Source organism: Myxine glutinosa, chromosome 5, assembly GCF_964187855.1.
Source record: "Myxine glutinosa chromosome 5, kmMyxGlut1.1, whole genome shotgun sequence".
NCBI classification, from domain to species: Eukaryota; Metazoa; Chordata; class Myxini; order Myxiniformes; family Myxinidae; genus Myxine; species Myxine glutinosa.
In genome coordinates, this window is record NC_136265.1 from 149,273,420 (window position 1) to 149,287,154 (window position 13,735).

General features: G+C 50.8%; 1 protein-coding gene across 4 annotated transcripts in view; it reads right to left on the reverse strand.

The window, feature by feature from the left end:
• The window catches only part of EPHX1 (epoxide hydrolase 1), a 55,241-nt gene that overhangs the window by 29,732 nt on the left and 11,774 nt on the right, over window positions 1-13,735 (reverse strand). For all 4 annotated transcript variants that reach the window (XR_013623593.1, XR_013623594.1, XM_068115968.2 and 1 more), the window contains exon 4: window positions 9,524-9,751. Coding sequence is in view for 2 of the 4 variants with exons in the window: in XM_068115968.2 (XP_067972069.2) it covers window positions 9,524-9,751 (228 nt within the window). In the remaining 2 variants the exon portion in view is untranslated. The remainder of the gene's footprint in view (window positions 1-9,523; window positions 9,752-13,735) is intronic.

Consider the following 13,735-nt stretch of genomic DNA (forward strand, 5'->3'; position numbering starts at 1 on the left):
AATCTCGTGAACAACATGCTTCGACGTGTACGTGCTCTCCTGAATGCTCGTGGGGGTTACATGAAGTACTGAACTGTAATTTTACTGTCCGTAATCCCAGTCATAATTTCGCTTTTGTTTTTGTTGAAAATTTTTTTGGCTAATGTGCAAAATAAAGAGATACTTCTGGAAAACGTACAGAAGTTTAACACAGTACTGTCCGTGAATTGAGTTTGATATCAGTTTACATCACTTTCAAGGATCAATTTATTTGCTTCGAAATGTCAAATGTGGTTTTTGTTTCTTTTAAAGGTCACATTAACAAAATCTAGAATAATTTCAACATAATTCCAATGAACTTTTGGTTCTAAGTCATCTTGAAAAGTAAGTTCACCCCCACAAAAATAATATTCCATATTAAATGCCAAGTCTGTGTGTGTGTATATATATATATATATATATATATATATATATATATATGTATATATATATATATATATATATATATATATAACCACGTAGAGCTGGAAAATATGTGTCTTAATAATAAACTTAATAATAATATGATAAATAATAATATTTATTAATAATATTGTCATAATAATAATAATAAACAATCTGTCTTCTACCGACTCCTCTCCGGCCTATTTCCCCCAGCTCTGTCTGTGCTCTGTCCCCCAAATATTCCTACAGGTCGCACAAAATCTGCCAGCAAGCCTCTTTGGTGAAAATGCCAAAAATCAAGACTCTCTGCTCAACTTCACTCTTTCTTTCCTCTTTACTCCCACCTCTGGAACAAACTCCCTCACTCTCTTCAATCCCACTCCTCCCTCCAGGTCTTTAAAACAGCTGTTCACCACCATCTCTTATCTTCCCCCATCCAAAACCTTGATCTTTTCTACCCCTATTAATTCACCCCAGATCCACTTTTTTGAAATACCGACTTCTTTCCTGGAAGTCCTTGCAGTGTCCATGTGTTTTATACTCTCCCACCAACCCCCCCCCCCCCCCCCTTCCCATGCTACCTCCTCCCCAAGCCCTCTCCCTCCCACAGATCTCCCGATGTCCGTTATCCACTGTTGTACTTGTGTGCTTCCCTCTCTCTCCCCATCTTGTCTCCCGCTCCCTTTATTATATGTTTTATGTTGAAGGAACTGCGCTCCAACGCGAGTCGAAAGAATTGACGCGACCAAAGACGGAATTCGTCCGAGTTGCTTTATTGAAACAAAACAGCTCAGGTATTCTGACAAGCCCGTTTTTCGGGCAACAATATATATACACATTTATGTCGGGAAGTTTGCCCGGCAAAAGCTATACCGGGCATGCCCGGGTATCAAGGGCGAGCCTTGGAAAGGCGAGTCTGGACCTGCCCGGGCGTGTTTGGCTGCGGCCTGGCAAGTCGAGGCTGGGCGTGCCCGGGCGCTCTGGGCAAGCCCTGGAAAGGCGATAGCGGGCATGCCCGGACGCTCTGGGCGTGCCCTGGAAAGGCGATAGCGGGCATGCCCGGACGCTCTGGGCGAGCCCTGGAAAGGCGATAGCGGGCATGCCCGGACGCTCTGGGCGAGCCCTGGAAAGGCGAGAGCGGGCATGCCCGGGAAAGACGAGACCGGGCGTGCCCGGGAGGTTCGGGCGTGCCCGGGAACAGTGAGTCCGGGCATGCCCGGGAGAGGCGTGTCTGGCCGTGTTCTGGCCGGTGCAAGGCGATTATGTACATCCAGCGGTAACCGCTACACACGCCCCTCCAGAATCGACCTGCACCGGCAGGGTCAATTTAAGGGGGGTCCGGATGACCCGGCCGAAGCGACCCCTGGAGGGTCGTGGGGAGGGGTCTGACGTGGTGGTGGGTGGTCGAGCGGGGGGAACTGTGGAGGGGGGGCGGCCTCGCCGCGGAGGAAGGGCCAACCGTGGTGGTCGGTCGACGTCCATGTGCGCCGGTTTGAGGCGGTCCACAGAAATCCGGTCCGGCCGGCCGCCGAAGTCGACGATGAAAGACTTGTCGCCCCGTCGCAGGACCCGGAAGGGCCCGTCGTACGGCGGCCGGAGTGGCCCCCGGTGCGCGTCATGACGCACAAAGACGTACTCCGCTGTGCGAAGCGCCGGGGGGGACGTAGGACTGGGGGCCACCGTGGCGGGACGTCGGCACGGGGGCAAATCGTCGGGCGGCCTCCTGGAGGTCCGAGCGCTGGCGAGCGGCGGACCAGGGACTGGTAGCGTCAGGCACGAATTCGCCCGGGACGCGGAGTGGCTGGCCGTAGACGAGCTCGGCGGCGGACGCCTGGAGGTCTTCCTTGGGGGCCGTGCGAAGGCCCAAAAGGACCCACGGCAGCCGGTCGGCCCAACCGTCGTCCTGAAGGCCGGCCATGAGTGCGGCCTTCATGGAGCGGTGAAACCGCTCGCACAACCCATTGGCTTGGGGGTGGTAGGCCGTGGTGCGGTGGAGCGTTACCCCCAACGAACGGGCGACCGCGCCCCAAAGCTCAGACGTGAACTGTGGGCCGCGGTCGGACGAGATGTCCGCTGGTGCGCCGAAGCGCGTGACCCAGGTGGCGATGAACGCCTGCGCCACGTCGGCGGTGGTGGTGGAGGTGAGGGGCACGGCCTCCGGCCACCTGGTGGTCCTGTCCACCATGGTGAGCAGGTGGGTGAACCCCCGCGAGGGGGGCAGGGGACCCACCAGGTCCACGTGGACGTGGTCGAAACGCCGTTCAGGCACGGCGAAAGGTGCCAGCGGGGCCTGGGTGTGGCGGTGGACCTTGGCTCGCTGGCAGGCCGTGCAGGCGTTGGCCCAGTCGCGGATGTTTCGTCGAAGGCCGTGCCAGACGAAACGCGCCGACACCAGCTTCTGAGAAGCTTTCCGGCCCGGGTGAGAAAGGCCGTGGATGGAGGCGAAGATGCGGCGCTGCCAGGAAACGGGCACGATGGGGCGAGGCTGGCCCTGGGAGACGTCGCAGAGCAGGACGGTGCCCGCGAAGGGGATGTCGGCCAGGCGGAGGCCCGTGTCCGCCACGCGGAGTGCCTGCACCGAGGCGTCGGTGGTCTGGTCGGCCGCCATGAGCGTGAAGTCCACGCCGAGGTGGACCGCGTTCGCGCTGGCCCGCGAAAGGCAGTCGGCCACGGCGTTGTCTTTGCCGGCGACGTGCTGGATGTCCGTGGTGAACTCCGACACGGCGGAGAGGTGGCGCTGCTGGCGGGCCGACCACGGCTCCGTGACCTTAGCCATTGCGTAGACCAACGGCTTGTGGTCGACGAAAGCCGTGAACGGGCGGCCCTCCAGGAGGTGTCGGAAATGGCGAACGGCCAGGAATAGCCCGAGCAGCTCGCGGTCGAACGTGCTGTAGTTTAACTCGTTCGGCCGGAGTTGCCGGCTAAAAAAAGCGAGTGGCTGCCAAACCCCGTCCACCCATTGCTCATGGACGGCGCCCACCGCGTAGTTGGAGGCGTCCGTAGTGAGGGCGATGGGCGCGTTGAGCACCGGGTGAGCCAGCAGCGTTGCGTCGGCGAGGGCCCGTTTGGCACTGGCGAAGGCCGCGTCCATGGCCGCGGACCAAACAATGTCATGCTTGGCCGGCTTGCCCCGGAGGGCCTCGTAAAGGGGCCGCATGAGCTGAGCAGCGCGGGGCACGAATCGGTGATAAAAATTCACCATGCCGAGGAACTCTTGGAGGGCCTTGATGGAACGGGGACGCGGGAACGTGGTGATGGCCTCGACCTTGGTCGGCAGCGGCACGGCCCCGGTCTTGGTGATGCGGTGGCCCAAAAAGTCAACGGTCGTCGCGCCGAAGTGGCATTTGACCGGGTTGACAATTAAGCCGTGCTCGCTGAGGCGACCGAACAGTGTTCGGAGGTGGAGGAGGTGCTCGGCGCGGGACGTGCTGGCGACGAGGATGTCGTCCAGATAGACGAAAAGAAACGGCAGGTCGCGCAGCACGCCGTCCATCAAGCGCTGGAACGCCTGGGCCGCGTTCTTGAGGCCAAACGGTATCCGCAAAAATTCGAACAGGCCGAACGGCGTGATGACAGCCGTCTTCGGGACGTCGGCCGCCCGGACAGGTACCTGGTGGTAGCCCCGTATCAGGTCAATTTTCGAAAAGCTGACCCGTCCCGCCAAACGGGCGGAAAAGTCCTGAATATGCGGGATCGGGTACCTGTCGGGGGTGGTAGCGTCATTGAGACGGCGGTAGTCGCCACACGGGCGCCATCCACCCCCCGGCTTTGGCACGATGTGCAGTGGCGAGGCCCACGCGCTATCGGAGCGCCGCACGATGCCGAGGTGCTCCAACGCGTTGAATTCGGCCTTTGCCACGGCGAGCTTGGCTGGGTCGAGGCGGCGGGCCCTGGCGTAGACCGGCGGGCCCGTAGTGGGTATGTGGTGCTCGATCCCGTGCCGCACCGCGACGGCCGAAAACGTCGGCCGCGTGAGGGCCGGGAATTCCACGAGCAGGCGAGCGAACTCGTTCGTTGCCGGGAGGGCGCACGCCAGTTCGGTCGGCGCGGAGCTGCTCATTGTGCACGCCAGGGAGCTGAAGGTCTCGGCGTGGACAAGGCGACGTCGTTTGACGTCGACCAGCAGCCCGTGCGCGCAGAGGAAGTCGGCGCCCAGCAAAGCCACGGGGACGCTGGCGGTAACAAAAGTCCATTGAAAGCGCTGGCTGCCGAAGCAGAGGGTGACGACGCGTGGGCCGAAAGTGCGTATGGCCGAGCCATTAGCAGCGACCAAAGAGGGGCCGCAAACTGCGTCCAGCCTGTCCTGCTCGGAGGCAGGTATGACGCTCAGTTGGGCGCCGGTGTCGCACAGGAAACGCCGTCCAGACGCTTTGTCCCGAATAAACAGCAAGTTGCCCGAGTGGCCGGCGCTCATGGCTGGGAATGAACGCCGGCCCGGCCGTTTCCCGACCTGCCGAAAGTGCACGGGGGCCGGCACGTCCGAGCCTTGTGTCCCAACCTGGCGTGGTAATAACACCACGCCCGGTCAGGTGGAGGCCCCGGCTGTCGTGTCGGAAGCGGGCGGTGCGGCGTGGCGGCCGCCAGTTGCACCGGCAGTTCGGCCTCCAACCGCGCAGGGCGCTCGGGCGTCGCCTCGGACGGCGGCGGGCTCCAGGTAACCCCGCCGATGTGCTGGCCCGCCGAGGAGATCTTATCGGCTTCCCTGGCGAGGGCGCGGGAATCCGTGATCAACGTGCCAGCCAGGGCGAGGCGTACCGGGTTAGGCAGCTGACGGAGGAACAGCTCCCGGAACAGGAATGCCGGAGAGTGCTCGCCGAGCAACGAGAGCATATAGTCCATGCGCTCGGACGGGCGCGTGTCGCCGAGCTCGGGCAGGTCAAGCAGGCGCCGTGCGCGTGCTGCCGGTGAGAGGGCGAAAGCGCCGAGGAGGAGCGTCTTCAGCGCGTCGTATTTGTCAGCAGCCGGCGGGTGCTGGAGGAGGCTCAAGGCGCGGGCCACGGTGGTGGAACCGAGCGCCGCCACAACATGGTGGAAGCGGGTGTCGTCCGCGGTGATGCCTCGCAGGGCGAACTGGGAGTCCGCCTGGGCGAACCAAACAGCCGCGTGAGTCTCCCAGAAGGTAGGCAGTTTAAGCGTCACTGCCGTATCCATGTCGGTAGGTCACCAATGAAGGAACTGCGCTCCAACGCGAGTCGAAAGAATTGACGCGACCAAAGACGGAATTCGTCCGAGTTGCTTTATTGAAACAAAACAGCTCAGGTATTCTGACAAGCCCGTTTTTCGGGCAACAATATATATACACATTTATGTCGGGAAGTTTGCCTGGCAAAAGCTATACCGGGCATGCCCGGGTATCAAGGGCGAGCCTTGGAAAGGCGAGTCTGGACCTGCCCGGGCGTGTTTGGCTGCGGCCTGGCAAGTCGAGGCTGGGCGTGCCCGGGCGCTCTGGGCGAGCACTGGAAAGACGATAGCGGGCATGCCCGGACGCTCTGGGCGAGCCCTGGAAAGGCGATAGCGGGCATGCCCGGACGCTCTGGGCGTGCCCTGGAAAGGCGATAGCGGGCATGCCCGGACGCTCTGGGCGAGCCCTGGAAAGGCGATAGCGGGCATGCCCGGACGCTCTGGGCGAGCCCTGGAAAGGCGAGAGCGGGCATGCCCGGGAAAGACGAGACCGGGCGTGCCCGGGAGGTTCGGGCGTGCCCGGGAACAGTGAGTCCGGGCATGCCCGGGAGAGGCGCGTCTGGCCGTGTTCTGGCCGGTGCAAGGCGATTATGTACATCCAGCGGTAACCGCTACACAGTGTCTGTTTTTTTTGCGGTTAATGTTAGCTCTTACACGAGCCTCGATCTTGGATCCAAAAAAAAGGAAAAAAAAGTGACAATTTGAAAGATGTTCTGCAGAACACAGGACAGATTTCAGTTTGCATGGACATGAAGAGGGTTGGTGACTTCACAAACGTGGTCAAAGAATGGATGCTGAACAGAATTCCATAATTGGGTGTTTACTTGTTTACTACATATCAAAGGCCTTTTGTGGCACAGCCGCGTTGCCACCAAATGATGATACCCGCAGCAAAGTGCTGAATACAAAAGAAGAAGAAGCACCAGATAATGTGGTGAAGAACCACATATTTCAAATATGCAGGTGACAACCTTTGCAAAATATGGTGGGACTTCCATTTCCAGTTTAAAAGGAGTGGAAGAGGCATGCTCAATAATCTTAGTTCTGCTGATCAGATTAGCGCCCAGCTGTTTCCGATCTGTTAAAACGTTGTAAAATGTCCGTGTGTCTGTTATTGTACCTGAAAGTCCCCTACATATTTGTATAATACAGCAAGACATGCACCCTGCCTGTGCTGCCCTTTGTTATTCTCACTCTCATCATCCTTATCTTTGCTCTCGACTCCATTCCCTCCCACTAGTACATTCCTCAAGTCTTGCTACCCCTCATTACAGGAAATAAGCACAGACAATACTGAACCCATTGTTCTCTCTTGCAAGCTCCACCCCCTCATCCCTCTGTCCCTCTTCAACTTACCATCTTCCATCACCTGTTTTCATCTTCACCCATCCGTTCCGTTTATTCCCATCTTTCAATTAACTCTTCTGTTCTCTCCTCTTTTACTCTTTCATATAGTTGTAACTCTTTCCTTACACACAAGTTGGACGAATATTTCATTACGTTTGTCTGACCCCTCCCAACAGGTTGCTTACCAACGGCCTTCAGTTTTGCTCACTGTCGAGCAGTTTCATTGCTGCGTTTGCTTTCGCGCGACTACCATGTTTGCTATTCAGCACAACTGGCAATAATAATAATAATAATAATAATAATAAAAATAATAATCAAAGCTTTCATCTGCAGCTTGATGGAGTACTGCTCTCCCCTCTGGGCTGGTGCTCCTGCCTCTCACCTAGCTCGGCTTCAGGCTGTAGAAATCAAAGCTTTCAGAATCATTGGAATCTCCCGCGACGAAGCCAATTCTGAGGGCCTTTCACTCGCTCACTGCAGGCAGGTTGGTGGTCTTTCTGTCTTCTACCGACTCCTCTCTGGCTTAGCTCCTCCTGCTCTGTCTGTGCTCTGTCCACCAAATATTCCTTCAGGACGCACAAGATCTGCCAGCAACCCTCTTCTGGTGAAACTACCAAAATCAACACTCTCTGCTACCTTCACTCTTTATTCCTCTTTTCTCTTGTCTCTGGAACAAACTCCCACACTCCCTTCAATCCCTCTCCTCTCTCTCCAGGTCTTAAAAACAGATGTTCACCCCCATCCAAAACCTTGATCTTTTCTACCCCCATTAAAACACCCCAAATCCACCTCTTTCAATCTCCAACTTATTTCCTGAAATTCCTTGTAGTGTTCATTTGATTAATACCGTGTACCCCTCCCTCCTCCCCCCAGCCCTCTCTATTCCACAGATCTACAGACGTCCCTGTTCTTCTACTGTTGTTGTGCTTGTGTGCTTCCCTCTCCCTCCCCCTCTTGTCTCCCGCTCTCTCCCCCTCTTGTCGATTGTATGTTTTATGTGTCTGTGCATGTTTTCATGTTTAATGTGTTAGCTCTTACACGCGCCTCGATTCTGTATACAAAAAAAAAAAAATCATCCCTTCTCAAATAGTGCACTCTCGACAAACTCACTTGGCATCCACACATCACTCTGCATACTCGTACAATGCAACGATGCACATTCGATGTAATTCCCCACACAGTTAGGTTTTGCAATGATTTATCCTCCTCAGTGCCATCTAGATCCCCCAACTCCTCAGGATGTCCTAATAGATTTATCTCATCTCAATTATCACTTCCATAAGTTTTAATTTTTTTTTAAACTTCTATTGCGTTAAAAGAATGATTTATCCTCCTCAGTGCCACCTAGAACCCTCAACTCTTCAGGATGTCCAAATAGATTTCTCTCATCTTAACTACCACTTCCATAAGTTTTAATTATTTTGTACTTATATTACGGGGTGCCACTTGCAAAACGATGGGATTGTCCCCTCTGCTACAACTGTGCATCTCAAAGCGGCCCAAACAAGCTTACCTGTTTGCTTCCTCTTCTCTTTTTTTTGTGGGCTCAAAAAAAAATACCCTTTCACTGCCATCAAATGGATCCAATGTCCTTATGGAATACTGAGTCAATATGGGTGAAGATCTTCAATTTCCTATGCTGCATGACTTGATCCATCAATCAAAAACACAGTGCCTTCAGAAAGTATTCACACCCCTTGACTTTTTCACATTTTGTTGTGTCACAGCTTCAATATATAATGGATTGAATTGGGTTTTTTGGTCACTGACCTACACATATGAGGTCATTGACCTCATAATGTCAAAGTGGAATTATTTTTTATTTTAGAAATTCTACAAAATAATTAAAAATGAAAACCTGAAATGTCTCGAGTCAATAAGTATTCAACTCCTTTGCTGTGACACTCCAAATTGAACACAGGTGCATCCAATTTCCTTTGATCATCCTCGAGATGTCTCGACAACTTGATTGGAGTCCACCTATACACAACAACATGCATTTTAAAGGCCATTTTCCCTGCTAGAGCGGGGGTTAGCCTTGCGGTCCCCATGACAATCTTCTCCATTTTGCCCTATTTTCTGCATCTCTCCTTGTTAACCCCCTTGCCCGCATTTCTTCTTCCACCATCTTTAGCCAAGTCTTTTTCGGTCTTCCCCGTCCTCTGCTTCCTTCTACATTCATTTCCATCACTCTTCTCAACCAGTCACTTTCATCCTTCCTCAACACATGACCAAACCATCTCAACCTGTTCCTCTTCACAGCATCAATCACAGGCTCTATTCCCATCATCCCTACAGATCCATCCTTGGAGTCCACCTATGACCAATTCAATTGATTGGACATAATTTAGAAAGAAACACACCTCCAAAATGTGAAAAGTCAAGGGGTGAGAATACTTTCTGAAGGCACTGGAAACCATAACGTCTCAGACCACCTCCCCATCATACACAACATCCCATCTCACCTTTCCCTTACTGAGTCAAGCTCATGCATATATCTCTTAGTCCATGAGTTAACTCTCTGTTAAAGAAACGACAAACCTGTGAAACTAAGCAGTTGAAATAGACTTACCTCGTTTCTGAGGTGCATCAGAAAAGCCGTAACCAGGAATAGATGGGCAGATCACTTCGAACGCCTCCATGCGGTTGTCACGGACCTGGCGCGGAGTAGTGAGGAGAGGGAGTATTTTGTAGAACTCGAAAAATGAGCCAGGCCAACCATGCAACATGAGGAGGGGTCGTATGTGGCATTGGGACGTCGGTTGTGCGGGCTTCACGTGAACAAAATGCACGTCCAAACCTGAAGAATAAATCAAAACAATTCTAATCGATAACTGAATGATGAAATGCAACAAAAACTCCCCTGTAGGGATCTTGCCATGATAGAATTCGGTGGATGCATACAACATTACAACCAATAAAAACACTCATTCACCCAACAAATAAGGGATCTTCAGCTTGGATTGTGAATACATTGAGCGACCCATGATCCAAATTTGTGAGAGCAATCATAACGTTAAAAATTACGTAATGCTCCCCAGAATGCTCAGCGCACCTTGCCTCAATATTCATCATATTTTCTACCCTCATTCACTCTCATGAAGCCGACCAATTCCTTTCCAGGTTATTGGGATTTCTGCGCTCTCCCTGAGCCTCAACCAACGTTTCCGTTTCTTTGTTCTATTGCCATTTCATCCCCGGTTTCCCCTTCCTGTTCTTTTAGCCCCTTTGCTGTGTTTGAAATTGTAGCCAGCTTGGTCAACGGATATAACCTCCTCCCACACCACTTACTCTCATACTTTCCCTCATCCTCATCTCCAAGTGTTTCTCCACCTGTCCGTGGTGTAATTGTGTTTTCCACTGTGTTCTAGCTCTTCCACGAGCCTCGACTTTGGATGCAAAAAGTAAAACAAGCGAATGTTTAGTTGTGAAACGCTCATTACATTTCTCCAACGGTCCATTTGTTTCACTAGAATTATTGTTGTTGATATTATTATTAATATATTTTTGTAAAAATATTCTTTATTTGCTATTCTCATTTTTGTCCCCCGTCGCACAGCGGAGCGAAAGGGGGACTTATGGTTTTCCCCTCCGTCCGTGTGTCCGTCCGTCCGTCCGTGCGTGCGTGCGTGTGTAAGCGAAGGACCGAATTCTAATTTGGTGTGCGGTTGCAACCCACGTCAAAATCCAAGATGGCCGCCGCCATGTATGTCTGATGCCATGTATGTCTGAACCTTGTGAGATGAATATCTTGAAAAATAAGCGAAGTACCAACTTCTAAGTTGGTGTGTGGGTGTATCTCGGCATAAGGAAGAACGCTATTGTAAATTGGGTCGCCAGGTCAAAATCCAAGATGGCCGCCACCATATATATATGTCTGAGCCTTGTGAGCGAAATATCTTGAAAAATATGCAAAGTACCAACTTCTAATCTGGTGTGTGGGTGTATCTAGGCAGAAGGAAGAACGCTATTGAAAATTGGGTCGCCAGGTCAAAATCCAAGATGGCCGCCACCATATATATATGTCTGAGCCTTGTGAGCGAAATATCTTGAAAAATATGCAAAGTACCAACTTCTAATTTGGTGTGTGGGTGTATCTAGGCATAAGGAAGAACGCTATTGAAAATTGGGTCGCCACGTCAAAATCCAAGATGGCCGCCACCATATATACACAAAGAATTAAGTTAAGCACCCCCCCCCCTGTTTTTTTACAACCTCGCACATTACAAGTTTGTTGTCGTCAAAACAGTGTAATATACCCATGATATTGCTATATTTTCTGGAGAAGTGATATTATGGTCACATAAAAACATAACAATCATGCCGTTTTCAATATTTTATTCTGAATAATTTAAGGTGAAATTTTTTGGGAATTTTAGGCATATTTTCACCTCAATTTAAGTATGGAGCTATAGGTCCATCACGGACAGTGTGGATGACGTTTATGTTTTCTAACGTACAGTCATTGTTCTGAGAAGACCTCTAGCGATCTTTGCGTCAATAACGTGTGTAGGACCCACGTGATCGGATCACTGACTCAACCCTACGTCTCATAGACCCTGTAAGCCGTCGTATGCGTTGCTGTGGCAGGTTGAACCCCCTCGAGCACGTTTGGGACATGTTGGGACGACAAATTGCGAAGATGGTCCCTCCAATAGCCAATCTGGATGAATTGGAACGTGCATTACATCGGGAATGGAACAACCTGCCACAGCAACGCATACGACGGCTTACAGGGTCTATGAGACGTAGGGTTGAGTCAGTGATCCGATCACGTGGGTCCTACACACGTTATTGACGCAAAGATCGCTAGAGGTCTTCTCAGAACAATGACTGTACGTTAGAAAACATAAACGTCATCCACACTGTCCGTGATGGACCTATAGCTCCATACTTAAATTGAGGTGAAAATATGCCTAAAATTCCCAAAAAATTTCACCTTAAATTATTCAGAATAAAATATTGAAAACGGCATGATTGTTATGTTTTTATGTGACCATAATATCACTTCTCCAGAAAATATAGCAATATCATGGGTATATTACACTGTTTTGACGACAACAAACTTGTAATGTGCGAGGTTGTAAAAAAACGGGGGGGGTGCTTAACTTAATTCTTTGTGTATATATGTCTGAGCCTTGTGAGCGAAATACCTTGAAAAATATGCAAAGTACCAACTTCTAATCTGGTGTGTGGGTGTATCTAGGCATAAGGAAGAATGCTATTGAAAATTGGGTCGCCACGTCAAAATCCAAGATGGCCGCCTCCATGTATGTCTGAGCCTTGTGAGCGAAATATCTTGAAAAATAGGCGAAGTACCAACTTCTAATCTGGTGTGTGGGTGTATCTAGGCATAAGGAAGAACGCTATTGAAAATTGGGTCGCCACGTCAAAATCCAAGATGGCCGCCTCCATGTATGTCTGAGCCTTGTGAGCGAAATATCTTGAAAAATAGGCGAAGTACCAACTTCTAATCTGGTGGGTGGATGTATCTAGGCATAAGGAAGAACGCTATTGAAAATTGGGTCGCCACGTCAAAATCCAAGATGGCCGCCTCCATGTATGTCTGAACCTTGTGAGCGAAATATCATATCATAGCATGTTTTCTGCGTCTTCCACTTTGTCAACTCACATCACTTCACCGACGGGGGACCTAGGCGTAACGCTTGTTGTTGTTATTATTACCCTCACAGGAGGAGAGGGTATTGCATTTGGGTCCGTTTGTTTGTTTGTCTGTTTGTTTGTTTGTCCGCACAGAATAAATATGATTTTCTTGGCAACCGTTGGTCCGATTGACAGGAAACTTCCACCACAGGTGCAACTCCACCTGTATAATTTTTTTATGATAATTATGACGTCATCGGTCACGTGGTATGGGCGCCATCTTGGAAAACCCCAAAAACTTTGCACCTGTATATCGCAGAAAGAGCCACATAGAAAGAATTGAGACATGGCTCATTGTAAAGAACTCTCCATGGGGAATAAAATATGTTGATGATGATGTCTGTCATAGGTGCCTCCATTATGACGTCATAATTCGACAAGTACAAAAATTCATCCGATCAAAATGAAATTTATTGAGCGTCATTTAGAGATAAATTAGTGGAGAAAAAAAAATTGTGACGTCATAGGCCACGTGGTTTGGTCGCCACCTTGGAAAAACCAAAAAACTTTGCACCTCTACATCTCTGAAAGTGCTGCATGGAAAAAATTGAGACATGGCTCATTGTAAAGAACTCTCCATGGGGAATAAAATATGCTAATGATGATGTCAAAGGTGCCTCCATTATGACATCATAATTCGACAAGTACAAAACTTCATCCGATCAAGATGAAATTTCTTGAGCATCATCTAGGGATAAATTGGTGGGGGTGGGGTGGGGGGGGGGGAAGATGACGTCATCAGTCACGTGGTTCGGTCGCCATTTTTGTTTTTAACACAAAAGCCTTAAAAACCACTGAAAACGCATCCAGGCAACGGTCTGCAATCTCTGATTGCTCTTTCTTGTTTTGGTTATTAGAAACGGCCTTTGAAAAATTACACAATAACATGTAATGATGCTCAAGCTACTATGTGTACATCTTAACATGGCGTTTTCCCCTAGGCGGAAGGAAAAGCCAATAAAATTCCTCCGGATTCTTTGCCGTCAAGTATAAAACATCATATGCTAAGCAACTGTGCAAACAAGGCGTAGGATTCTTACTCGTGATTCAATTAAGGCATCTGAAGCGTCGCTCGTAATACCCTCTCCCACCACCACCGGGAGCGGCGCTACATGGTACA